This window comes from Microdochium trichocladiopsis, assembly GCF_020744255.1.
Source record: "Microdochium trichocladiopsis strain MPI-CAGE-CH-0230 chromosome Unknown B0I36scaffold_9, whole genome shotgun sequence".
Lineage (NCBI taxonomy): Eukaryota > Fungi > Ascomycota > Sordariomycetes > Xylariales > Microdochiaceae > Microdochium > Microdochium trichocladiopsis.
Genome location: NW_025763552.1, coordinates 1,349,734 through 1,375,329, shown reverse-complemented (window position 1 = coordinate 1,375,329; position 25,596 = coordinate 1,349,734). Strand labels below are relative to the sequence as shown.

The 25,596-nt window shown below is 55.5% G+C and overlaps 10 protein-coding genes across 10 annotated transcripts; 5 read left to right on the top strand and 5 right to left on the bottom strand.

The window, feature by feature from the left end:
• Window positions 1–749: 749 nt before the first annotated feature.
• On the bottom strand, window positions 750–1,221 carry B0I36DRAFT_352999 (uncharacterized protein; the record flags this gene model as incomplete). The annotated part of the gene is made up of 2 exons (XM_046157173.1): window positions 750–817; window positions 987–1,221. The coding sequence occupies 2 exons, from the start codon at window positions 1,219–1,221 to the stop codon at window positions 750–752; spliced, it is 303 nt and encodes a 100-aa protein (XP_046008351.1).
• Window positions 1,222–1,666: 445 nt separating this feature from the next.
• B0I36DRAFT_250473 (MFS multidrug transporter) lies at window positions 1,667–3,313 on the top strand (the record flags this gene model as incomplete). The annotated part of the gene is made up of 5 exons (XM_046150543.1): window positions 1,667–2,062; window positions 2,115–2,257; window positions 2,321–2,600; window positions 2,651–2,791; window positions 2,864–3,313. Coding segments are annotated over 5 exons (1,410 nt in total), but the record flags the coding sequence as incomplete, so codon positions are not given.
• A 755-nt stretch (window positions 3,314–4,068) lies between these two features.
• B0I36DRAFT_164472 (uncharacterized protein) lies at window positions 4,069–4,722 on the top strand. The gene has a single exon (XM_046148707.1). It carries the CDS (start codon window positions 4,103–4,105, stop codon window positions 4,541–4,543), a length of 441 nt encoding a protein of 146 aa, XP_046008349.1. The 5' UTR covers window positions 4,069–4,102; the 3' UTR covers window positions 4,544–4,722.
• Window positions 4,723–5,569: 847 nt separating this feature from the next.
• B0I36DRAFT_226933 (uncharacterized protein) lies at window positions 5,570–6,637 on the bottom strand (the record flags this gene model as incomplete). The annotated part of the gene is made up of 5 exons (XM_046149089.1): window positions 5,570–5,889; window positions 5,954–6,011; window positions 6,077–6,282; window positions 6,349–6,396; window positions 6,463–6,637. Coding segments are annotated over 5 exons (807 nt in total), but the record flags the coding sequence as incomplete, so codon positions are not given.
• Window positions 6,638–10,373: 3,736 nt separating this feature from the next.
• On the top strand, window positions 10,374–12,439 carry B0I36DRAFT_332050 (uncharacterized protein). The gene is made up of 7 exons (XM_046155059.1): window positions 10,374–10,964; window positions 11,033–11,042; window positions 11,107–11,171; window positions 11,255–11,674; window positions 11,744–11,837; window positions 11,907–12,105; window positions 12,189–12,439. The coding sequence occupies exons 1-7, from the start codon at window positions 10,512–10,514 to the stop codon at window positions 12,277–12,279; spliced, it is 1,332 nt and encodes a 443-aa protein (XP_046008347.1). The 5' UTR covers window positions 10,374–10,511; the 3' UTR covers window positions 12,280–12,439.
• Window positions 12,440–12,859: 420 nt separating this feature from the next.
• B0I36DRAFT_376622 (aldo-keto reductase, putative) lies at window positions 12,860–14,115 on the top strand (the record flags this gene model as incomplete). Its single annotated transcript, XM_046160473.1, has 4 exons — window positions 12,860–13,042; window positions 13,125–13,384; window positions 13,453–13,863; window positions 13,947–14,115. 4 exons carry the CDS (start codon window positions 12,860–12,862, stop codon window positions 14,113–14,115), a joined length of 1,023 nt encoding a protein of 340 aa, XP_046008346.1.
• Window positions 14,116–14,451: 336 nt separating this feature from the next.
• On the top strand, window positions 14,452–15,751 carry B0I36DRAFT_332047 (haloacid dehalogenase). The gene is made up of 2 exons (XM_046155058.1): window positions 14,452–14,892; window positions 14,940–15,751. Exons 1-2 carry the CDS (start codon window positions 14,575–14,577, stop codon window positions 15,363–15,365), a joined length of 744 nt encoding a protein of 247 aa, XP_046008345.1. The 5' UTR covers window positions 14,452–14,574; the 3' UTR covers window positions 15,366–15,751.
• A 23-nt stretch (window positions 15,752–15,774) lies between these two features.
• B0I36DRAFT_376620 (hydrolase) lies at window positions 15,775–17,704 on the bottom strand (the record flags this gene model as incomplete). Its single annotated transcript, XM_046160472.1, has 3 exons — window positions 15,775–15,927; window positions 15,978–16,960; window positions 17,038–17,704. 3 exons carry the CDS (start codon window positions 17,702–17,704, stop codon window positions 15,775–15,777), a joined length of 1,803 nt encoding a protein of 600 aa, XP_046008344.1.
• Window positions 17,705–18,572: 868 nt separating this feature from the next.
• Window positions 18,573–19,885, bottom strand: B0I36DRAFT_164443 (uncharacterized protein). Its single transcript, XM_046148705.1, has 5 exons — window positions 19,795–19,885; window positions 19,670–19,706; window positions 19,408–19,561; window positions 19,207–19,277; window positions 18,573–19,115 (listed from the first exon to the last, which is right to left on the bottom strand). The coding sequence occupies exons 1-5, from the start codon at window positions 19,801–19,803 to the stop codon at window positions 18,877–18,879; spliced, it is 510 nt and encodes a 169-aa protein (XP_046008343.1). The 5' UTR covers window positions 19,804–19,885; the 3' UTR covers window positions 18,573–18,876.
• A 2,565-nt stretch (window positions 19,886–22,450) lies between these two features.
• Window positions 22,451–24,347, bottom strand: B0I36DRAFT_387256 (major facilitator superfamily domain-containing protein; the record flags this gene model as incomplete). The annotated part of the gene is made up of 4 exons (XM_046161153.1): window positions 22,451–22,812; window positions 22,888–23,842; window positions 23,925–24,150; window positions 24,243–24,347. 4 exons carry the CDS (start codon window positions 24,345–24,347, stop codon window positions 22,551–22,553), a joined length of 1,548 nt encoding a protein of 515 aa, XP_046008342.1. The 3' UTR covers window positions 22,451–22,550.
• Window positions 24,348–25,596: the final 1,249 nt, after the last annotated feature.

Here is a 25,596-nt window from a genome sequence, read left to right as displayed (position 1 = left end):
ATGTCTAGTAGCGGTGGAGCGAAGGGAGGATGATGTAATGGCTTGCTGTAAGGACGCCACCAGGACTGAGGGCTTGCACGAGTTGATATAGACGTTGTCTGGATTGGCGTACATATGATCCAAGTCGTGGTGTCAAAGCATCTCGTGGCAGTGCTACTCGGTTACCGAGTGGCTCACTACCATGTTCGCCAGGTACGCATGCTATTTTCAGAGCATTCTCCCCTTGTGCCGTGATGTCGGATTACCTGACTGGCATAGCACATCCAGCAGGAAACATGCTTTGCCAGCCAAGCTCATCGTCCTTGCCCAGCACATAGCACGGCCACAGCACTTCTCGTAAATGGGGAGGTCCGCAGCGCAGTGAAACTTCGCCCACCACTAAGGCATGCTCTATCCCCAATCCTGCTCCGAAGCACGCGACCACTCAGGCAGTTCTCCACGTGCAGGCTCAAAATAGTACCACCAGTCGGGCCACGAAAATGACAAGTCCATGATGCTGCTCATCCCGACCGTCAAGACTTTCTGTGCGGGCGTGCGGGCAGGCATCTGTGTTGGCGGTGCCACTGCGTTCTTTTTTCCTGCAGGAGTCGCGTGACTTTCTGCTAGCAATGTGCCAACTCTTGGCGACCATTCGCTGTCTCTGCACAGCCATCTTCAACTAGCTGAGTGTCGATCTCTTTGTACTCTTGGCTCGTTAAGAGACACGCAGGCCAAGGCAGTTGTGGGTTCGCCTTGGTGGCCTGCTCCAATCACAAGTTCCACTTGGAGCCGCGATCGAGTTGGCCAAAGTTGGCGTGCAACACATCAGAGTTGCGGGCTAGTGTCGTGGCACCATCTGCCAATGTTGTGCCAATGCTTGGCTGGCAACTGGCGATTGGAAGGCACTGGCTGTCCCAGACGCCAGCGACTCTTGCACAGCCTCGCCGGTAGACGCAGTTGGAGAGGCTCGGCTTTTGGAGAAACGCGGCGGTCCAGGGGTTTCTTACGAACCAAGCCTGCAGGCACCTGCGTTGCCTCGCAAAGCGTCTGGATCAGGCAGTTAGCTTCTGGTTTGAGGTTGGAAAGCAGACTGTTACTGATCTCGGCGGCGTCTCTGCTACGATGGGCGCAGGCGTCTAAGCCGCTCTTGGTGCTCGTGTTATATCTTCCCGGTGTCTGTACCTGCAGAAGGTCAGTGGCGCACAGCCACAGTGTCATTGCCAGCACGAATCGGACATGCATAGCGGGATAACCTTTCGCCACTTGCAGAAGATACTCTGAAGATAAGAATACAATGCGGCTGGTCAATGCCTCCAGTAGGGGGAGTGAGAGACACCAGACACCCTCGCATCATTTTCCGCTTGCATTCACACTCGCTTGTCACATAATGCCGCATTTTCTCCCCGCCAAGGTCGGAAGAACGATCAGGAAGCCAAAAGACTGTGCGGAAAAACCGGAATGCAGTCTACCCCCGTTCGATTTCGAGACCAGACCGCCCCTCGAGGCCGCATTTGACGTGGAATCCTTGTACAGGATACGCTACAGTTGCGACTCCCAAATGCCACTTGCGCCCAATGCAGATTCCGCTTCACAATGCAGTAACGCTGAGGATCACCCATTAGTGGTAAGCGATCCGAGAGCCGCCAAACCCGAATAATTATCAAGAGAGCTAACTGGTACCTCCTAGCTGACATGGAGCGGCCCAGACGACCCTCAGCACCCTCTCAACTGGTCCCGCTCGCGCAAATGGGTCGCCACAATTCTAGTCTCGTGCTTCACATTCATATCGCCCTTCTCCTCGACGATGGTCACGCCAGCACTACCACAAATAAGCAGCGATCTGGGTGTCCCCGAGAACGAATCTTTCACGCGGGTCTTGTTCATGACCATATTCCTGCTCGGGTACGCGCAGGGCCCCTTTGTGCTGGCACCGCTGTCTGAGATCTTTGGAAGGGTTTGTGTCTTGCAGTATGCAAATCTGGTGTACCTGGTTTTCAATACGGCGTGCGGTTTTGCGCAGACTAGGGATCAGATGTTGATTTTCCGGTTCTTGAGTGGCATCGGTGGAAGTGCACCACAGGCTGTGAGTTTCCATATCTGGCTTCCAGCTTCTTATGAGGCTAACCCGTACCCAGCTCTGCAATGGTGTTCTGGCAGACGTCTGGCGCAAGGAGGAGCGCGGCCTAGGACAGTCCATCTACGGGATGTTGACGTTCATCGGGCCCTGCGTCGCTCCAATCGTCGGCGCTTATGTCTCGCGCTCAACGTCCTGGCGGTGGTGAGTTCTACTCTGCACTTCTCCTCTAGTGTGATCAAGGAGATGTGGCTAATCATCCCAAAGGATATTCTGGGCAACCTCGCTCTTCGACGTTCTCGTCCAGCTTCTGGCGCTCTTGTTTCTCCGGGAGACATATGCCCCTGCAATACTCGCAAAGAAAGCCAAGGCACTGCGTAAAGAGACCAGCAATAAGCACATTCGCACGGAGTACGACACGCCCGAAAAGACGTTCGGGGCGATTCTGAGGCGACGCCTGACGCTGCCATTCATCATGCTCTTCACACACCCCGCCGTGCAGTTTCCGTCGGTGTACAGAGCGGTGCTTTACGGCGTCATGTACCTGGTGAAAGTCCATCGCTCCGAGTTGGACACAATTTCAAGCGACTGACGAAGACGGTTGTTAGGCTTTCAACTTATGATTGGATATGGACGGAGGAGTATCGCCTCGATGCGGGCACCGGGAGCTTGCACTATCTCGCCTTGTGCATTGGCTTCTTGGTGGGCCTGCAGATCAGCCACCCCCTTATGGACGGCGTAAGTGCTCTGTCGTGCATCTGCCAGTACTTCCCCACAGAACTGCAAAACTCATACTTATTCTGTGAACAGCTCTACGCCAAGCTGAAAGCCTACTACAACACCCCAGGCGGGAAGCCCGAGTACCGCGCCCCGCCAATGGTCCTCGGCGGCCTGCTCGCCCCCGTCGGCCTGTTCTGGTTCGGCTGGGCCGCACACATGCACCAGCACTGGATCGTGCCGGACATGGGCGCCGCAGTGTTCTGCTGTGGCCTTATCATCGCGTTCCAGAGCTCGCAGGCGTATATCACCGATGCGTATGGGGCTAGCCACGCCGCGAGCGCGTCGGCGGTGGGCGCGTTCCTGAGGACGATGTGCGGATTCGGGTTCCCGCTCTTCGCACCGAGGATGTATGAGAGTTTAGGGCTCGGATGGGGCAATAGCATGCTTGGGTTCGTGACGCTGGCATTGGGAGTGCCGTGTCCGCTGTTATTGTGGGTGTTTGGTCACAAGTTGAGGGAGTGGAGCACCAGAGGTCTATGAAGATGGATGTAGAAGCAGAGCTGCTCGCGAGGCAATTGTATTGTATTATCCTTCGGATGTAGAGGCTGCCTGCCATCAACGAGGAGCAACCACAAACATTTTCGCGCTGAAGCAAGGAAATGCCCAGTTCCGTGCAGAAAAGAACATTGATAGAAGTTCGTATTGCCTCTTCTACGATCTATCATGGCAGGACCGTCGTTCCTGGATTATTCGACAGCCCGGATACTTTTCCGCCGGAATTGGCCACCACCCGACCACAGAATCAATTGCAAGCTGGTTGTTGCGCACGTTTTGCGAGAAAGTAAGCATGCATGACTAATCAGCAAGGGTAGAATAAGCCAGCGGTCTCTCCATTGGTTCAATATCTGATCAGGACGGCTGGTTGAATAGCATATATGACCGGAGAAGCCAGAAGGCTATAGTGACGGAGCACTTCGATTGTCTGTAATTTTCACCTGGTGACAAGCACCTCCAACTGTAGCTACGGAACTAACAGTGACCTTCTTCCAGCCCATGAATCATGTGCGGAAAGAAGTAGCGCCGTATCCAGGGATGAAGACTAGTACGAGAACCCCGTGACTCCCTGTCTCTGAGGTCACTGTAGCTTATTGGCCTCTCCAGTCGTAAGCACTAACTTGAAGCGGAGAGTTTACCACAAAACTGTCCTTAGACGGCTCGTAAAGCTATAAATCCGGCTCAGCCGCTCACCAAGCGCTTCGTCAAACCTTCTCAAGACCTCCTCGAAGACTTCATATTATCACCTTTGAGTACACAAATCGGAACAATAACATGGTTGCGCCAGCCACTTTTCGGCAATTGAGCCTACTGACAGCCGCCGCCCCCCTCGCGCTCGGCCTCAACGCCGTCCTTCGCCCAAATGCAGCCCTCGAGGTTCTAGGCTACAAAGTACCGCCGACGTCACCATCGCCAGCGAAGTCAGAGAAAGGCTCCGGCGTGATGGCTACGCCGCAGCTTGCGGCCCGGCACATGACCCAATTATACGGCGCGCGCAACTTGCTCTTTGCCACGCTTACCATCCTTGTCGCGCTCTCGCCACGCGACAATGGCGACAACACATTGCTGGCAAAGTTCTGGGTCGCAAACTCTACCCTAGCCTTCGTCGATGGACTCATCAGCCGAGCCAGGCTCGGTGCAGGGGAGCAGTGGTTTCACTGGGGGTTCATTCCCCTTGGGCTTGGATTAAGCTTGGGGCTGTTGGGCTACTGTTGAGGGGGACAAGGACTGTGCAGGTGCTCTGGTAATGAGAGGGCCGGGGTGCAGAGTTCACGATGATTTGGGGGACTTGGCAAGTAAGAACCCGCTTTGTTTAGTGGGAGGAGCAATGGAGAAAAGGTATTCCGGCCATATGCATTTCTGCACGAACAAGAGCCACATCATTCTTGTCTGGGAAGCAAAGACTGACTGTACAGGTCACGTGACATCAAAGCTCCTCGTTGTTGGCTCATTGACTCTCTTCGTCGAAGCCGAAAGCCTCTCTAAGCTTCATGGACCAGTAGAGCAGCTCCAGGTCCATATCGTTGGGACACCTTCCCTTGCCAGTGCCCAGGGGCTCCCCTTGAGCTTGATCACCTTCTCATTGTGGCCGTTGCAGAATAGAACACTGGAGCTCTATGCACGACAACACAAACAGACTCGAGACGTGGCGTATGAGATCGAATTTAGGAGTCGGTGAACAGGTTGAGAAGGACTTATTACGAGTTTTTGGATACAAGATGGTCCGGGACCTATCTGCAAGAAGTGCTATGTACGTTGCTCCTCCACACCTCGTTGCCCCGATGCATACCCCACGCTCTTCTGGGGCTTTTCGAATCGTTCAAAGACCAAGCCACATCCATAATTTTACACGGGCGACTTGCTCCCATATGCGGACACCTCGTGGAAGCCAGACTGGTCCCACGAGACCGGGCCGGTGCCGGGCCTGGGACCCTCGGTGACCTCGTAGGCGGTATGCACCACCACCGCATTGGGGTCTGGCGGCGTGGACGACGTCACCACCGCTCCGAGCGTGCTCCCCGTGCCAGCACTGGCACTGTACTTGCTGCTTACAGGCGCGGGCGTCTTTGCAATGATGCTCTCCTCGCTGCCCGTGTACTGGTCGTGGGCATCGTTCTTGCTGCGGCTGTGCAGGCTGGGCGCGAGCTCGTAAGGTCCATGGGGCGCCTGGCTCCGGGGCCCGCGTCCGCCGCCGGTGGTCGTGACGCCACCCTTTGAGCTGCCGACGGTGCTGAACCGCCCCCCCATCCAGAAGGCCTTGGTGAAGAACGGCCTCAGGACGGGAGCGGTGGTCGCGCAGACGCAGACGCAGACCTCGCGGACGCCCCACCGGTTGATGGTCAGCGCGCTGGGTGCCGAGCCGAGCGTGACGGAGATGCGGATGATGGTTGCCGTGATGATGAAGACGCCCGAGGATAGAAGCAGGCCGATGGCAATCTTCTGACGCAGCGGGACCTGGAGGGCCCACAGGAGCGGCAGGGGAACGGACAGAATGCCCACGTCGGTGATAATGTTGAGCACTGTCATGACAATGAAGTTCTGTGGCTTGAGCGTACACTTTGCTGTGGAGGGAAGGCAGGGTTAGTGAGCGGCACAGTGGCTCTCTGACTGCCTCATTGCACTTACTGCCCGGGTCAGGACTGATCTGGAAGTTGCCGGCATAAGGCCAGCAGCCAAAGGTGATCTGAGGTGGGCACCAGTTAGTCTCCATGCGACAATGTCAAGCAGCAGAAGACTTGGGAAACATACCGTCAACTCCACTGCAACGTATGTGGCAATACAGACCCAACCAAGCCAGACGACCACGCGCCTGTTGGCAACGCCCGCTGTCATGCGCAGGTAAAAACACACCATTGTGCCCTTCAGGCACCATACGAGACTCGAGTATGTGTACCAGGCCAGCATTTGCTGTCTGCTTCCCTCGTGGAGCTGGTCGATCTCCTCATCGCTCAGAGCTACAATTCATGGGTGAGTCCCAGGCTCGCATTCAGTCGTGGTGTGAAGGTGTGGGCCCAACTTACGCCGTGAAGCACTGATAATGACACCTTCAATGTTGGACCCTTGCAGGTCTGGGCTGGCGTGTCAGCGACAGATCGTACAACAGTACATGCCGGTTGGAGGAATGATTGACTAACAGACAAGATGCACCGTTGTGGATGCGATTGTGTAGAAGATGATGACCAGCAACGCAAAAAAGTCGTCCCACTGCAGGCCACGGATTGTGACGGTCTTGATGCGCACAGCGAAGCGAAGGAGGAGGATCAGTATGCCGAAGCCGTAGAGGCCCCAGACCTCGCGCAAGAACTGTGGCCCAACGACAGATTAGAAAGCTGGCAGAACGAGGGCGCCCTCTGGCAGTATTGCGCTACTCACGCTGTCATCGCGCTCGCCAAGCTCGATGTAGCCCATGTTGTTCTCGTTTGAAGCTCCGACCCTAGGACCCGGATTCCTGGCCCAAACCGTTGCTGGAGATCCACTGTCCCTCTCTTCGAAAATGGATGAGCTCGTGCCGCCGCGTAGGGCCTGTCTGTCGCTGTGCCTAGGGTAGTGGGTATGCGGTCGAGCTCTCTCCGCTGAATCGTATGACACGGGCCAGGCTGGATCAGGTCTCCATGTCCTACGTGCTTCAGAGATGGGGGGCAAGACGTCTTATTCTCGACTCCCCCGTACTTAATTTTGCCACGGCGGCCTCCCTGCACCCCAAGATCGTCCGCACGAACGCGTGAGCGCGCATGCATGGCCTCCATTTCACCAGCTTGGAGGCACCAGCTAGCCGGTAGCCGTGCAGAGGCGCCAGGCGAGTGTAGCGCGACGCCGCTGAGCTCCAGAATCCAGGTGAGGACTAAACCAGAAGCCTGATACCCCGCCCCTGATAAGGCTCGCGATGTGTCAGGTGCGGGCAGGAAGGCCTCAGCAACGTCGGCCTAGCGACTAGACGCCGTCGCCACCTGAGGTAATCTGGTCCCGGTTCTGTGGTTCCAACCCCCGTGTCGTGGCTAGTGGCTCGAAAAGCGCCGAAGCAAAGACAAGCCGTGCGCAAGGGCTGGGCCGGACCCGTAGTCACGACCCAGCTAGAGACGTGCATGAGTCGCCTAGCACAGCTGGTTGACAATGGGGCGGCTATCCGAGCGTCGCCTGGCACATTCCTAGGTATTTCAAAAGTCATGCTAGGTAGCCTTTGAGGCTGACATTTCGTCTAAGCTTGATTCTCATAGGCTCACAGGGCTTGGGTCTGCACGATTCGACACGCTGTGGCTGGGCGGACACTTGGATTATATTCAACTGTCGAGGCCAGGAGTGGCCTCGAACAAACGATCTACCCCTGACCTAGATCGAGAGTCTAGGCCGTATGCTTCCTACAGACAGCCTTGGTACCTTGGCAAGCCCCTACTCGCATGTCTCTATCTGAGATGTCTGGAACATCTGCTAATCAGCCAGCATGAAAAAATATCGCCGCCGAGAGAGTAGCTGACAACCAGCACTCAAATTGGCAACCCCGGCGTATGGAAAACGGAGATGAGCAGAGACACAGAATCAAAAGCACCTATGCTAATGCGTCTTGCGGCTAAGCCACAACCTGCGCTGCTCCGATCGGGGCGGGCTTACTGCGGCTGATCCTGGCCCTGGTCTGGGGAACCAGGCACTGTCAATACCCCTGCTGCCGATCATACATGTCAGATGCATCGTGGCGCCCTCGTCCATCCGTGTGGCACGGGCTCAGACTGGCAAAGAGCAACCTGTCACAGCTTATGTCACTCAAATCAGACATACTTGGGCCAGTGATCCCTCGAACCGCGACTTGTTACGCCTCTGCTAGTGCCTGACGGGACTCTAGGAATGCCGCGCGCCCAGCACCAATGTGAGAGATCAATGGAGCGTCTCTAATCAAATCAGAACGGCGGAGTACAACATTTGCGTCCAGACTCTGCAGCGCCTGTGCGTTCAATCGGGCGATCAAGCCGTGTCGGTACGAGGCTCCCGGCTCACCACCTGGCTCGGATGGTAAGCATATCCATTTGTCTTGAGTGCTTTTCCACTGCACCAAACCGGGATCATGCCATGGGGCCGAAAACAAGCTGGATGGATCTGCCGCAGAAGCAGAGTCGGTCCACAGTTACAGCTGCCGCGAACACAGGGCTGCCGATAGGGCGCCCTAAAACACTGGGTCTTGCCCAGGGGCAACACTGCCGAAATGGCCCGACTGTCCAATCTTGGATTTGTCCTCACGTGGATAGTCGGCGTGGACTGGGCCAGGACGTGCTCACTCGACTGGACCCGGCTGGTTTTCGTGGTTTTTAATTGGCCCAAGGGGCAAAATAGCAGCATGTTCTCCTTACAGGCATGCAATTCCTACGGCTGCTTGCTGGGGTTTGGACTGGAGTCTGCGCGCGGCCGTCACACGCTATGGGCAGAGACTGCCTGCATTGTTGCTAGGTGCAAGGAGATAGCAAAAACGCGTTAGACTGCATCTACACCTTCCATGATTTCTGTCACTGTGCTACAGCCATCACGACAAGGAGGTTTCCTCAATGGCTAAGGCTGGCGGTGGACTTCATTGGTGGGGGCGATAACGAGAGGGCTTTCTCGCAAACTCCCGAATCCACTATCGAAAAGAAGAAAACCAGCCCATTAATAACTAGCCGCTAGTCAGGCTTATGAGCCGGGGCCCTTGACTGACTCGCGACGGAAGAGCCCCGAAGCCTCGCATACAAGGACTAAGCATATATGAGGGTTGAGGCAAATGTCACGGGACGACAGTTCGGGCTTGGCCCGAAAGCAGGCTTGCCAAGCCCTGATACCATCAGAAGATGAAACCTGATACGGAAATCCCAGCAAATGCTTCAGGCAATGCTACACTACGTTGTACTGTACACCATTGAGCTGATAAGATGTCGCAGTGTGAATTTCTATCCACCTACCCAGGCAGGCCGAGCTGGGTGGACTTGCAGCTCAAGAGGAAAGCTACTAAAACAACAGCAGAGTCTGGATGATCGATCGCTACCTAGGCGCGACCTCGTCATGCCTACGTACGATGCACGTGTCGGAGGTTCTAGACCCAGCCAGCTTGCCACGTGCAGCGGCTGCGCCAAGTCTAGATCCCGTCCTGCTAGCAACAACTTCTTGTGACTAGAATCCTTCATGGCGTGCTGTTAAGGGCCGACTGGCAGGCTCCTTTCCTAAGGTGCATGCGCCACGCTTGAATTCATATCCTGTAGTCTCAAGCGTAGTCTTGTGCCCTGCAGACGCAAGCTGAACGGTACGCTCCCAAGGTTGTACATGAAAAAGGCATAGCCCATGGCCGGAGCGTTTATCGGTCATGCTCCCGAGCGCAATGCCTCGTTGCGAGGCAGCCTCTGCCTCCCCTGCGATCTAGGCGAAATTGATCCCCGTGCTTCTCGTTGCTATGATGAATTCATTGACAACAGGGAAGATACGAGCATTGAAACAAAAGATTAGAAAATAACGAATGTGTATTGTTGGAGCGGTGTAAGTTGGGTGAATTTCAACTTCATTGTGCCACTGCGAACGGCAGAATCAGCATCTTGCGAGGCAAGTTCTTCTCCCGCAAATGCCTAGTCCTACCCTGGGCAGCGAGCGACCGTCTCCGAGCTATCACTCAGGTAGTTCCAGCCCATGCAAGGTTTGGCGTGACCATGGCTGCCATCAAGTCGTTGGTGCTGGCGACCCAACATTGCCAGGGACCTAAGCAAGCCCGATTATGAGGTCAATTCGGTAGATATTGCGGAGGATAGCCATAAATCAAACTCTACGTTGGAAATCATGACAGCCTCGGCTGTACGCTGAGTGGGCTGGGGGTAGTGTGCTTACGGAGTTTCATTGGACTTCTACCCCATTGATTCCAGCCAGTAATGGATAGAAAGGGAGCATGCGGGTACTTCATCCGCCTGGCTCGGTGGTCTTGAGGTGGCACAAGCGGGGTTTTCAAGCTCCGCAATGTCCGCAGCCGCAGCCACGGCGCTGCGGAGTTTCGTTATGACTGCGGAGCCGTCACTCATGGGCTGCGCCTTTGTCTAGCCAAGTATCACTTCTACTCCGAACCGTGAATGAGCGCGAATCATCAAAATCCGGACAGTGTAAACCACGTCTGAAGCTCCGCCACGTACATCTCCACCGCCGGATTGTTGTCAACGCCGCTGCGAGCAAGGTTGCAAAACTCCGCACGATGGCCGGGGGCGGGGCGTCGAGGCAGAAGAGCTGCAACGCCTGCGTCCAGGGCAAGCGCAAGTGCGACAAGGCGCTACCCGCCTGTGGACGGTGCGCGGGAATGGGGCTCGTCTGCCTCTACGGAGGCCGGCTCCCGTCTGCGCGCCCGTCCTCGTCGCCACCAGACGGGTCGATGATGACCCTGGACGACCACCTGGCATACGACGAGACGACGCCAGTGTTGCCGGACACGCTCGACTTTGCCATGGCTGAAGTGATGCCAGTTGATTGCACGGCGGAGCCAGGCTTCTCGACGACAGAGAACGGCTTCGAGGCTTTTCTGGAGAGCATCATCGCCCCACAACCACAGTTTACAGCTCCGTCTGATCAGCTGGAGTGGGTGATCCAGGACAGCCCATCGCCGACGCCGATACTGAGGAAAGAGGACTACCCCAAGTTTGGTTCGCTTTGCGTATGTACCCCCAACATAATATCGGCGGAGTCGTCGACATTGACTAATTCTTCCATGCAATGCCTCAGGACGCGTATCGTAAGTATCACAAGACAGTACTGTTAACCCGTTCGGCGGGAGTCTTTCTGACTGGCTGTATCAGAACCGTGGCATCTTGCCGATTCAAACACGAGAGTCTCCTTTGTCGTCTCAGTCGTCAAGTCCTTTGTATGCTGCTGTTACTCGAACTACTCGAGGGTCCTTCGCATTCCTGTGACTGCGTATGCCATCTACTAACTTTCCGAGCTTAGTGTCCCAGCTTCGCCCAAAATAGCTGCACCCCGTTCCTGCACAAGGAGCTGTACCAGAGCTTCATGCCGGGCTGTGTGCTCAAGGCCTGGACGACATGCTCACAATACACCAACGGGACTGCGACGAACCGCGGCATGGTCCTGCGAGTCCTGCACGAGAACGTGGCGGACCTACACGAGACCGCAGACAGCAGGAACGTGATGACCTCCATGGAGAGGCTGGGACGGCTGCACGCTCTCATCTTCTATCAGGTCATTAGGATGTTTGACGGTGACATCACGCTCGGGAGCGACGCCGCCGGGGATATGACGGTGCTTGAGGCGTGGGCTACCGACCTGCTCAAGCTAAGAGACAACCTCGACGGACTAGCTCGATTGCCACAGGACATGAGACGCGAAAGGCCACCGGAGACTTGGCAGGTATGTTGAAGCCACGCATGTTGACGCCCTCGGAAACACCAGAGTCCTGATATAAAGCTGCGCTCATAGCGGTGGGTATTTGCCGAGTGTGTGCGGCGGACCTGCTTGATGGCGTTCATGATTGTTACGCTCTGGAAGCTCTTAACAAAACAATCCCCTGCCCGTAAGTCCATGTTCTGAAGACCATGGTCCCTCCTTGAAACTTATTGCAGCTCGCTCAAAAACAACACAGGTGGTCCTATGGGGATTTGGGCATACGAGCATCGATGGACACTATCAAGGCACCTCTGGGATGCTCCGGGCTCTTTTGAATTCTGCAAGGCCTGGAATGAGAAGCCATTCTTTTACATATCCGGCTTCGGGTTCCGAGAGTTTCTGGAATGCGGCAGACCAGACGACGTGGATTCATTTGCACGCATTCTTTTAACAGTGTAGGTTTCTCGCAGCCTCGCGCGGCTTGTGGCTTCCCCCGGAACGAAAAGGTGTGGGAAATTCAGCTAACGCCAGGCTCTAGAACTCTTGGCATTGATGAGATGAAGACATTCGAGTCGGAGCCGGAGGGACAATTGGGCAGTAATCGGCAAGACCTGCTCACTGGAAATTGAGCTCCACATGGCGGGGCAGGTAGTGGCATCTAGAGAGAGCTGCCCTAGGGAGTTGAATAATCTAGCCAGCAGGGCCTGAATGAAGGCTCCTTAACCCAAAAATTGATTCGAGTATTTTGGCAGATCACCCTGTCGACTGACCGAAATGTATCCCGCTGCAGTTGAAGAGCATTGTTTCCGCATGGCTGACGTGTGTAATCCATGCGTATGAAATGACCACCTGGAGATCTTGGTCCGTCCGTCCGGGCCACCAGTCGGACCCTGCGGAGTTGCGGAGCGGAGTGAAGTTACAGAGTAGAGCTAGGAGCGGACATCACCACCAGACAGATGGCCAGCATAGGGTGCGCGTGCTGCTTAGCCCCGCAGTGCATGGACCTCTATGAATCAGGAAGAAGAATCAAGAAGACTGCGTGCCTATATGACCACGAGGTAGGAACACTCTTGATCCCAGTCGGATGTTAGAATAGTTTCACATCATCATTCAACCCACTCCTCGATAATCGAAACGCCCTCCAAGAGTCCTGAATTCTCCAGCTCAAGCAAGGCCCCCAACTCGTACAATCTCATCACTCACATCACCATGCCTGCTCAAATCCCTACCCGTCCCCTTGGCAAGAACGGGCCCCTCGTTCCCCGTATTGGGTTTGGAGCCATGGGTCTCTCGGTCTCGTACCACGACCAGCAACCCGACGAGGAACGCCTCGCCGTGCTTAACCACGCCCATGCCATTGGGGAGACATTTTGGGACACCAGCGACGCATACGTATGTTTGTACCTCGAGCCAGAGACCTGTGCGGCGGGCCTGAACCTAAGCTGACGTCATTTGTCCCGTCTCTTCTTGCCAGTTCGACAATGAGGATTTGCTTGCCATGTGGTTCGCCAAGACCGGCAAGCGCAAGGATATCTTTCTTGCGACCAAATTTGGCGGCACCCTGACCGCAGACTACCAGGTCGGCTTCCGCGGGGACGCAGAGTATGTGCGCGAGGCCTGCGAAAAGAGCCTGAAGAGGCTCGGCACGGACTACATTGACCTGTACTACCCTCACCGCCTGGACGGATCGACACCCGTGGAGCACATTGTGGGTGAGATGGTCAAGTTGAAGGAGTGAGTATCACGAATTGATCCACGCTAGCGAAGCAGTCGCTAACGAGATGACTTGTGCCGCCTCACAGCGAGGGTAAGATCCGGTACCTGGGATTGTGCGAGGTGTCGGCTGCCACGATCCGCCGCGCGCACGCCGTGCACCCCATCACGGCCGTCCAGATGGAATACAGCCCCTTCACCACTGACATCGAGGACGAGGCCATCGGCGTGCTGCAGGCCTGCCGCGAGCTGGGGATCGCCCTGGTGGCGTACTCGCCGCTCTCGCGAGGCCTGCTCACCGGCCAGGTCACCACCACCGCGGACCTCGACGCCAACGACCTGAGGAGGAAGTATCCGCGCTTCTCGGACGAGAACCTCCCCAAGAACCTCGTCATTGTCGATGAGATTAAGAAGCTTGCAGCGGAAAAGTCTTCTACTGCCGGACAACTCACCTTGGCCTGGCTGCTGAGCCAGGGCGACGACGTCTTTCCCATTCCTGGGTAAGTTGGATTTGGGTAGTCTGCTGCTTGTGCTTGCCCGCAAGTGTTTGTTTAGTACAGGACTAACTGGTGAGATGCTGTAGTACCACGAAAATTAAAAACCTCGACGACAACTTCGCCGCCGCGAATGTAGAGTTGACCGACGAGGAAGTGGCTAGGATCCGGTCTCTGGTGGACAATGCGGCCGCTGGGGCAAAGTGGCCAGCAGAGTTTGGGTTCTACTTGTTCGCAGACACTCCTCTGCCGGAGTAGTCTCTGCTTGGATTGTGCTTCGACTTTGGTGGTATCATGTTTCTGCTGTGAATCGGAACCTGGGGAAATCAATTAGAACTTGGCATGTGTTACAGACTTTGCGTATATTCTGACAAATGGTTTCCCAATGCTCCCTTTGTTAGTGTTTTATCGAGACCCTTCAAGACGAAATTTAAGTGAATGCTGCGTGCTTAAACTTTCCCCAACCTAAAAAACCTTAGCCCCCATCCGAGGAGCCACCGCAGGGATAAACAACCTCGGCCGGCAAGTACCGCATCTTGCACTCTAGCTGGTGCTGACGTCAACCATGATCATCTCCACAAAAGTGCCGTTCCTCCAGAACAGTGCAATACTGCTTTCTCGGGTTGCAGAATATATCGACGACCTACGGCAGACCTCCTTTTTCGTGCATGAGCGCCACCGCTTCGCATTGAGATTCTCCCGAGGCTTACTCCCATCATGACAAAGTCCATCTGTTTCGACGTGATCGGCACCTGCTTCGACTTCGCAGGCCCCATTGCCGCCATCCGCGACCGGCTCGGCGACAAACTGCCCACGGCGAGGCGCGATCCGACCACCCTGTTCTTCTCCTGGTTCTACGCGGCCCAGCGCGACTTTACGTACATCTCGCTCGCCGGCGCCTACAAGCCGATCGCAGAGGTGCTCAAGCACACGCTGCGCCGGGCGTGTCTGATTGTCGCGGACGAGCACACCCTCCAGGGGCAGGGCGGTGCCGCTGCCGCTACCGCTGCGAGGCAACTCGTCAGCGACGAGGATGTCGAAGCGATCATGAAGGCATTCAAGACAGCCATGCCCCCCGCGAGGGGCTCAAGGACTGCTTCGACGGGCTGAGAGGAGCGGGATGGGACGTTTATGCCGTCACGAATGGCGGGGTCGAGACGTCGCTGGGGTATTATCGTGATGCTCGGATCGCGCTGGACCGGGAGCACCTGCTGTCCTGCGACGACTTGAAGGTCGCCAAGCCGGACGTGAGGGTCTATCAGCGCGCGAAGGACCATCTCGCGAGGCAGCAAAGGGGGCCGAGCAATGGCGGTGCACAGCGAGAGAATGGAGAGAGGTGGTTTGTCGCGGCGCATGCGTGGGATCTGATTGCCGCAAGGGCTGCCGGCTTCAAGACGGCTTATCTCGACTTCGAGGAGCACGACCCGGCCACGGCGGTGTTTGGCGAGTTTGACGTTTATGCGAAGGACATGCGGGAACTGCTGCAAAAGATGGAGCAGTTCAGCTAAGGTGCAGAAGCAGCGCGAAATCCCGCCTGTTTAAGCTTTCAGACATGACAGGACTGCAGGCACTTGATCGAACATGAAAAGGACTCGACTCAAATGACACTTGCGGATATACTAAACACGTAGCACTCAGTATGTGTTAAGGTTGTCTCGTCACATCACGTCACATCATAGGAGAAAAGTAGTCGCTCTGTTTTATTTGGACGCTGTATTAGCCTGATTGATGAAGTAAAGGGTTTTCAAGACATTATCGCCTATCTAACCGCAGGTGGCCGGATCATGGCAGCTGAGTCTAGAATGCAGATCAGGTTGTGGATTCCCAGGACAGTAACCCCGAAATCTACTTGTTGGCTGATATTGGAGGCTGAAAATCGATGCTCCGTTCGGACCTTGCCAGGCGTATAGCATTTCTCTACGGAGCGCCAACATACGGCAGGATGATGGAACTCGGGTACTCGCCGCCAAAGTACACCTTGTGCTCGCCCTTGTTGAGTTCATGGTCCGGCCTCGGCAGCGACCAAGCTGTGAATTCCGCCGCGGTGAAGTTGTGACCACCAATCTTTTGCTAAAGTCAGCACAAGTTCTCGAAGGCTTTGATCGCCGGCCAGTACTTACTCTGACAGTGATGCTCTCTCCAGCTTCATAATCGACCCCCATTGCCCAGATGCCGATTTCCAACTTGACGACGGTGCCCGGCTCAATCTTCTCCTGCTTCTCGTGCGGATGGAACGGGAACTGCGGGTGGATCGATTTCTCCCTGTCAATCCTGCGGTGGGATGCTCTCAGAATGCCTTGCTGGCCGGAATGCGTGTTGACGGCGTGCATGTTCTTGGTCTCGAGCTCGCTTATGCTCTTGATGGGCGTCCGCTCGATCGGGAAGTTGAGATGCAAGAGATCCTTGCCGTCCTTGTCCTTCTTGCGCAGATGCACGTAGACGACAAAGTCATCCCGCGCGTCGCAGGACATGTAGAGAATGGCCTTGGGCAGACCAAGGAGTCGCGACGCGGTGGGGAACGTGTGTGTGAACTCGACGCACGAGCCCTTTTGCTCGGAGTTGTACGACACTCTCTGGGCAGGTCCTGCTGGTGCCGACTCGGCTAGGCGGCTGTCCGGTGCGAAGAAGAGCTCCTTGTACTCTGTGTTCGGCACGGGGAATCCGGCGAGCTTGATATCGTGGGTTGGCTTCCTATCGCCGTACTGCAGCGTGGTCCACCGCACCTTGGGCGTCTGCTCAACCCACTTTGTGTCCTTGCCTTGGAGATAGTGATCAAAGTACTGAGCCAGGTCCACGTTCGATTGCGGAATGCTGTACAGATCGAACCACTCCTGCTCTGCCCCCCACTGGATCCATTTCTGATCGTGCGGGATCTCGAGCCAGGCCCTGATCGAGCCCATGTTGTGCAGGCCGCTGACGTCGGATCCCTTGATATACACGGGGCACTTGATCTTGGTGAAGTCGGCGCGCTTGTCGCGCCAGAAGTCATTGATCACGGGGCTCCGGCGGTACATCTCAGCAATGTCCTCAACGCCTGAAGAGGGCTTGCCGCGAAGGATTTCTTTGGTGATGAGGTCGAAGTTGTCCATGCTGAAGCGGCCTCCTGTTGCGAGAATGAGAAGTGTTAGACGCTGAAATCCAAATGCAATGGGATTATACACAAGTGCGCCAAAGACGTACCGCGGCAGAACTGTTCTCTATACAGGTCACTGAGACCCTCCCAGGGAGCGATGGCCTTGAGGGAAGGCGGTGCCTGAGCGGCTGTGAACCACTGCGAGATGGCTAGATACGAATTTCCTGCCATGCCGACGTTGCCGTTGCACCAATCCATGGCGGCAATAGCCTCGACGACGTCGTGCCCGTCCTCGCCTTCCTGTGTGCCCAGCACGCCAATGTGGCCATCACTGTTGCCTGCGCCTCTGGCATCGACGGACACAATGGCATACCCGCGAGGGCACCAGTGCGCCGGGTCCAAGCCCTCAAACTTCTCCAGGCCGGACAGGTCGTCCCTCCTGACGCAGGAATGCCAGATGGTCATGGGGAGCATGTCCAGGGCGCTGTACTTCTTGCCGTAGGGGGACCAGCTCAGGATTGCCGGGATCTTGCCGCCATCCCAGTTATGCGGGCGGTAGACGTCGGCATACAGGCGGGCGCCATCGCGGACAACAATCTCGATGTCGTGCTCGAGCTGGATGTCGCTCGTCAGGGCCTTTGTGTCGGCGCCAAAAGGCTGGCTGCCGGCCTTGAAGACATCGACCTTGCCCGGGTGGAAGCCAGTGTAGCCATTCTCGCCGACCTTGGGCTCGCTGATGCGCTTTACAGCGACTTGAGTGGTGACGCCTGGCATTTTTTGCTGCTTACACCCCGTGGTATCCTTTTTGAGTGGCAGAAGAGGCAAAACAGTATTCTAGAAATGCAGAACAACAACAAGAGGAAGTGAGAGAGGACAACGGTCTCGGGGCGGGAGGCCTTTATCGTGTTTATACATGCTGCCTGCTCGGTCTCTCTCCCCCGTAAGCCTTCCAGCCGAGACATCGCCTCTCCGACCCGCGCGCCTCCCGACAGGCTCGCCGCGAAACAAAAATGCCGAGAGGCTGCAAAAAGTGTCCAATCAGGGCTGTGCTGTTACTGCTTCGTCAACGGTGATTTCGGGTCCCCCACATGCCTCCCGAACCCTGCCTCACGCTACAGTCCCGCCCCAGAATCTGCCAAACACAAAAGAGAGGCACGAGCAGGCCATGGGGGGAACCAGACCCCTTCTCAGTCCAGATCCACTTCCCCGCAAGAGCCTTGGCCCCCCTGGCTGGTCTTCCCCCACCAATGCACTGCCCAACCTTCCCATCTTTGGGCCCGGTCCGGTTCGGCTCGGTTGGCTGGCTAGCACTCCTCATCGCAGTGCTTATGGTACACATCCATCACCTCCCAATGTCTGCTGCGAACCCCTGTGGTATGTTCCTACGAGACATCTGCCTGTTAGACGTTCAGGGAAAACCCCAGTAGGATGTGCTTCAATGGTAGAAGTTTGTGGACGCTGAGTGAGCAAGCGAGGGACACCACAATGAGCTCGATGATGCGGGAGGATTCTGGCTTCTGGATCACGACCACCCAGGTCAAGCTACGGGCCATCTCAGGTTCAATTCCTCAGCCATGTCACTTCTGGGTTTTCACGGTGGAGCTTCTAGCACGACTTTCACCACGACGGTCCTTTGAGGTTTCTGCCCTTTTAACTGTCCTGCCAGGATCCAGCACACCGACTATATACGAACTAGGAGGCAATTTTATGCTTTTGTAATACTTATATACCGCAAGCAAGGTGCGACCATGCCTCGAGCCTCAAATTTCTTAATTCTCACTATGATGCGTCCCCTATCCGCTGAAGCACACGCTAGATGCATTCTTTCCTACATCAGTTCTTATTTGGCTGCTGCAGCATTGCAAGCCTTGTCCAGCGCGATTCCATCCGCAAACGGGTCTGCTCTGCAGGATTCTCGATTTGCTGCTCGCTCGTACGATTTTCTTTCAGGGACTGTCGTCGGCCCTTCGTTCCCTCGTCGTGTGGATTGGCGACGGTTTCCCCTCCGCGGGTCCGGCCAGCATGTCGGTCAACTCGACCATTGTTATTGTCGTGCCGTTGTCGGCCGATGAGTCGTGGCTGCCGTTTCGTCTTGACATCGTAGTCGTCTTGGTCGTAGCTGTCTCGCTGCCTCGCTCACCTCTGGGCGATGTCATCCAGAACAGCACGATGACATTGACCATTACTTTTCCGCAGATCAGTATCATCCGACACAAGGATGAATGCGAGTTTCTGTCTGTGGTGTCTTGTCGGTAACGACAGAGAGGAGGACTTACTGTCGGCTTTACAGGTGATCCAGCAGAACCACATTGCCTCTCCGTTCAAGACGATCATCGAAACCAGGTTGCTAGACAGATGAGCGCCAGCGAGAAGTGCGCAAATGTCAGTTAGGTTCGTGGGTTCCATCTTCGCACCCAAACACAGGTCTGTGCCTGTACGCCCACGATACACGTGGGAGATATCGAGGGGAAACCTACATGGCGGTTCCAGTCAAATTGATGACGAGGCCAGCCACCGTCCTCCTTGTAAGGGCTCGGAGCTCTGCACTAAGACGTCTTTCGTGGGTCTCGCTCGGTCTGGATCTCCGGAACCAACTGATTCCACTGCTGCCTGACGATAATCGGAAGGATCCTAGATGTGTAGAGCCAGAGGTGATCAGTTGATTGTATTCATGAAAAGACATCGAAGCCAGGCCGGCTCTGAGGAAACGAAAATCCAATAAGAGTAAGAAAGACTCACGACTCAGGCAAGACAGGAAGAATATCGTCAAGTACAACTATGCAAGACAACGGCCGGCCCAGGTCAGCACGGTGTGTTACGCATTCCAGATTTGGTCGTCTGGGTAGACCACAGTGAAGACCCACGTTTAGCATCAAATCGAGCACAATCACCACGATAATGAGTGCTCGAATAGCCCCGACGACGCAGACGTCGTTCTGAATGCTGGTTGTGGCGCTGTTTTGCACGGGTCAGTCCGTTTCTGCTCCACATACGGATCGCGTGTGAAAAACTATGCACAGAGCGGGCACATACTGGTAGTAGAAAATGCAATTCCAGCTTATGATCACAGCTGGTGATAACCCGTATCAGTAAGTTGCGCAAAAGTGGGAGCAAGGAAGCGAGCCACGTGTAGGAGCCTCTTACCCACTATGAGGGCGTAATGGAAAATGTACAATTTCGATTTGGATCGACGATCACCGCCGGTCCAGACAACATGCTGCCAATCCAACGTTGGTCAGTGTCTCAAACTGAGCTGGGCTCTTGCAGCGAAGCTTGAAAATTCGTAACTCACCAGTCGATCAGCAAGAAAGATATAAAACAACTACAAGAACAGTCAGCGCCGTGGATACGTCCTCGCGCCTGTCTGGCGCCTCAAGGTTGTATCGTGGTGGTGACATTACCCCCTGCACGATCTGTCAGCTTCCCCATTCTCTTCGTTGTTTGCACCATGAGGAGAGGGTATCAATTACAGACCTTTATTATGGTATAGAGGACAAGGCAGGCATTTGTAGCCATCTGACACGTCTCAATGTCATCGTTCGAGTCAAATCCATACCGGAGTACGGCGCTGACGACCATGTAGCATAATGCCACAAAGAACTGCACAACGACGACTGCATCGGGAGGCATTGCGATGGGCGTGTCAGAACTGCGTTTGAAATAATGCCAGAGCCAATGGCTGAGAGCAGAACTCACGGCATTGCGTGTAGGCTACCTTCCGCCAGCCGAGGAGCGTTCGAGCACGCACTCCTGATCATTCGTTAGTCCAATACTCTTAGACATTCCTGCAAACAGCATGAAGCCGTCAGCATGATAATTGGGGGATGACGTACCCAGCAACACGAGGCAGAGCGTTCCAGTAAAGACAGAAAAAACGATACCAAAGGCGCGTGACGGATAGGGCTCGAAGGTCTGATACGCGGGACTGCGAGGGTCAATGATATGCGCTGCCCGCCGGGAAATGGCATCGAGTTCGTCGAGGAGCGCCGCGGCCCACCACCGGCGTGGTTGGGGGAGCTGGTTCAGTGAGGTTGCTGCCATGTCATGCTGCCTTCATGCGTATGTCTGTCAGTTGCGTCCGGTTTTCTTGTTGAGCCAGTGGGCAGGTCAGTGTCTGTACCGGCATGCGTGTATATGTCTGCCCCGAGCGAAGAAGTGAAGGAAATGTCAGGAATCATGATTTCCCTCGAAGAATGGCGGGCTGCTGTTTTTGAGTCAAGATTGCGCGAGCCAAGTATTATAGTGAGACAGTCTTGTCCTCAAATGCATCAGAGGGCAAGGTTTCGGTAGTATGCTGCATAAGGTTTGTCCCGTCGGCGCTCTTGGTAAGTGGGACCCTCCCAGCTTCAGTGCACAGGGATCAAGGTTCTGGTCCTTTTCCAGCACCCAGTTGTGGCTGACGCCGAGGCGGTTGTGACGTCGATCAGACGCCCGAAGGCTTTTCGGTGGCCGAGAGGAATGGGCCAGACCCGGGACAGCGTAAGGAAGGCTTGCCACATGTCTCACCATCCATCGCCACCAAATTCCACAAAAGACACACATCGAGGGGTAATTGTTGCCGTCCGTGGACACGGGTGGCCTTGGCCCAGGTAGGGCACGTCTCGATCGAGCCACTGTTGGGGTGTCTCGTATTCTCATAATAAGGTCCTCGAAAGGACTTATCATATCGAATATTTATCACTGACCAGTGAGCGCACAGGTCAAGAAGCAGATAGACGTAGACCAGCCCTCAGATAGGCCGGGGAGCCGGAGCGTGTTGGTGGTGTCGAGGAAACCGCCTAGCCGTATTCGACCACATCGCGTTGCCTGATGACAGCGAGGAAGTGAAAACTTAATACAAACCCAGGAGGCTTGGCACTTCAGGCTTTCACCAAACGGTGGGCCGCATGGCGCAGCATGAAGCAGCTTGCCTCGCTCTCCTTAAGTTGGTCTTACTTGGGAGTGGGTTCTAGCTGAGGCTGCTGGCTGCCACGTGCCTTGGCACCCATTATGGTCATTAGCCCTCCGCGCCTGCTGGCGCCACCGATGGAGGCGATGAAGACAAACGGCTCGAAAATCGCTCCGGAGTCGCAGTCGATCGCCGCTGTAGCTCTCATCAGTGCAACACGGGCTCGGGCCGCGAGTCGAGCTGCTCAGGGCCCGGCCACGGTGATGCAACTATTCGCGAGAGGGGATATACAGACTGGAAATCACGAGCCGAGACAGCAGTGGCGTTTCCGGAGAGCTGCAGGCTCGTACGACCTTGAGTGCATTCGAGATAATGTTGGGCTTCTGTCAAGCCTGAAACGCTGACGCGTTGGTCGAGCCAGCAGCTTCGATGAGACGTCGAGGACAGGAGCGAAATTCCACGAGGCAGGTCATGACTCACAAAGTATGAGCTTGCCGTCGCATGAGTTGGAGCACGGTGGCCGCCACCCAGTTGCGAGACATGTGCAGAGCAATAGTATTACCGATGAGATGACGGCGTATCGCTGAGGCGTTGCATGTGTGTGACGGACGATGCAGGTTTCAATTCCAACACCTCCATGAACGCAGGCCACCTTCGCATCCCTACGACCACCGCCACGACTAAGGCGCAACGCCGATTCTCCCTTCCCTCTATATCAAGGAACACATCTCTCTACAACACATAGCGGAAGTCCTTGTTCTCGAACTCGGTGACGTCGCGCATGCCAGCCTCGTTGCTGGCCGCTTTATCGGCCGGGCCGTAGGTCTTGTCGCGATGGCGGTTGACCGACCACATGTAGGCGAGAAGGGCGAAGTGGCAGACAAACTTGATGCCGTAGCCGACGAGGAGGCCGATGGACGCCCCCTTGTAATCTGGTGCCTGCTCGGGCTTGACGACGAAAGGGCCTGCAAAGTTGCCCCAGCAGTAAGCGGTGCTGTTCATTGACACAGAATCAGTAAGGGTATAATAGAGAGATAGTTACAGGACAATGAGAGAGGCAGATACTCACAAGACCAGACCGCTGGCTAGAGATCGCTTGGTGTAGCCCGCCATATTGGACGAGATGGTGGTCAAAGACACGGTGAAGCCGACCGACTGCGCGTTGACCAGCCAAAAGGATACGAGCCTGCCCCAGGTATTGGATCGCGGCAGGAAAGCCATCATGGCCGCGCAGAGGACGCAGAGCAGGTTGGCCACGGACGCAGTGAGGAGGCGCGAGTTGGGAACATTCAGGATGATCGTGCCGCTGACGATCAGGGCGACAATCTGGACTGCATCACCGACAGACTTGAGCTGTGTTGTCGTCGTGGTATTGAAGCCCATGCCCTTAATGATGATGGTGGAGAATGAGTTGACGACGCCGTTCGGGATGGCGGCGGCGAACACAGAGACAAAGAGCAGGATCGTCTTGGGGTCGAGGAAGCCCATCTTGACCTGGGCTTTGTCAAAGCTCTTGTTTTTGATGCCCGTCTCATTGTTGGCAACCCGCCGAACGGCAATCAGTCGCTCGCGGTGGTTAAGGAAGTACGCAGACGAGGGCGAGTCAGGGAGCAGGAACCAGAGCACAAAAGACCAGATACAGGTGACGCCACCGAGGATGTAGAATATGAGCTCCCAGCGCCCGGGTGTCATGTTGGCGGGCAGCTGCGAGATGCCCATGGAGATGTAGGAGCCGATAATGCCACCCCATCCGAGGGACGAGTACCAGATGCACTGGCGGAGGGGGATCTCGCGGCGCTCGTACCAGAAGCCGGTCATGAGGGTGAGGCCAGGAGTCACCGCAGCCTCAAAGAGACCCATGAGAAAGCGGACACCAAGGGCACTCGAGTAGGAGCGTGCCTGAGTCATGACGAGGACGGTGATGCCCCATAGAAAGATACTGACGGCCATAACCTTCTGAGCTGGGTATCTACCGATGAGCCACCCGCACGGATACTGGCCGAAGAAATAGCCGGCGTAAATCACTGCGGAGCAACATAGAACGTGTCAGTTGTGTGCAGTATGAGACCTCAAGGCAAAAATGGCAGGTGTCCTGAATAAGCTTACTGGCTGAGAGATAGTTGAACTGCAGACCCTGGAGGCCCAACGCCTGCTGGTAGCCAAAGAGATTGGCATAGTTGAGTGAGGTCTTGTCCATGAACTGTAGAGCCTGCGTAATGAGGAACGCGGGCATAATTATCAAGTCGATCTTCCACCGGACCCCGTTGGCCTCCTTGGCTGTATATTCGATAGTCAGACCCTCGACATACTTATTGTAACCAACCGCATTACTCTGCGTTGTCAGGTCCTCTGGTTAGCAAATGTGTCTGTCGCCATTCTGTTTCAAACCATCACGCCCACGGCTACAGCTTCGTGGTTACTGACCTTGTGGGCGGCATCGAATTCGCCTTTCTCAATGGCCGCATCAACGTGACTGGCATCGTCGACATGAGATGGGTCGTTCTTGGCGTCCCTAGTCGTGGTCGTCATTGTGTCTTCGTCCAACTTTGGCGCTCGCAGGGCTCCAATCAGCCAGAGGTAGTCAATGTAGTAGCAATGGGGACTCTGAAGAGACAAGCTCCTCAAAGGTGAAAATGGCAAGACAAGGTGACGGTGAAGCGCCCTCTATAGGTAACAGGAGCAGTAGTGCGACTTCGGCGTCGTGCTGTTAGGCCAAGCGGGGACCCAGACTGTCGGGAGTCGGGACGCGGGGATCCGATGGAATGGGGGCATCAGTTCTGCGGGGTCTCCACGTCTGTCCCGCACGAATCCCAGCCGCTGGCGTATCATTGTTTTTCCTGGGGCCACTGTGCCGTCGGGGACCTTACAGAGCGGCAAGATTAGCTCATTACCTCCCCGCATTGCAGTTGGCAGGTGTTCGTTCGTTCGCGTCCATCGGTAACCGCCCGAAGGCGACAGATCCACATCAGGGTAGTCCATGACGGAGGAGGACAAGCTTAGCTTGAGCGTTTTTCGGGCACTCTCCGCGGCGCCAGATCACACTCTCGGTTGGCGGTCTTCGGGGAACAACGATAGGCCCAGGCCTTTTTTGGTGGGGTCGTCTGGGCTCTGAGACTAGATTAACTGGTGTCATGGAAAAGCAAACGTGAGTTTATCGTCAGAATACGCTAGCACAACTTGCCACACCAACAAGGCATTTCAGTCCTTTGATGCCCATATCGAAAGTCACAGTAGGAAACTGCACACCTTACATCAGAGTACTTGTACGTCAAGACAAGTAAGCGTGCAGGTGTAGAGCATCCGTGTATAGCGCAATAGGGCCCAGAACAAGTGTACATTTACAGTAAGTATGGGCGTTGGGCTCTTTTTGCCGAATCGAACCGGTAGGAGGTGCTTCTGGCTATCTCCAAGGCATCGTCAAGCGGTTCGCCGAAGAAGGTGCGAAGGTCCTGGTAGCTAATATCGACGAGACCGGCGGTCAGCGCCTCGAGGCGTCAATGCCCGATGTCATCTCTGCCGTGAAGACCAAGGGGGCAAAACGGCGAGATTGGAACTGGACTGTAGGTTCCATCCCACTTTAACAACATGAATGCATTCCCTATTTCCCATACTGATTGATCGGACTAGGACATTCGAGGCCTTCGCAGGCGTGCCGGATACCCCTGAGAACCGGAGCAAATTCATTGTCAATGTTCCATAACGCCGTCTTTGCGAACCTTGTGACGTCGCCAATGCGTGTCTCTACCTGGCCTCAGACGAGAGCAATTTTGTGATAGGG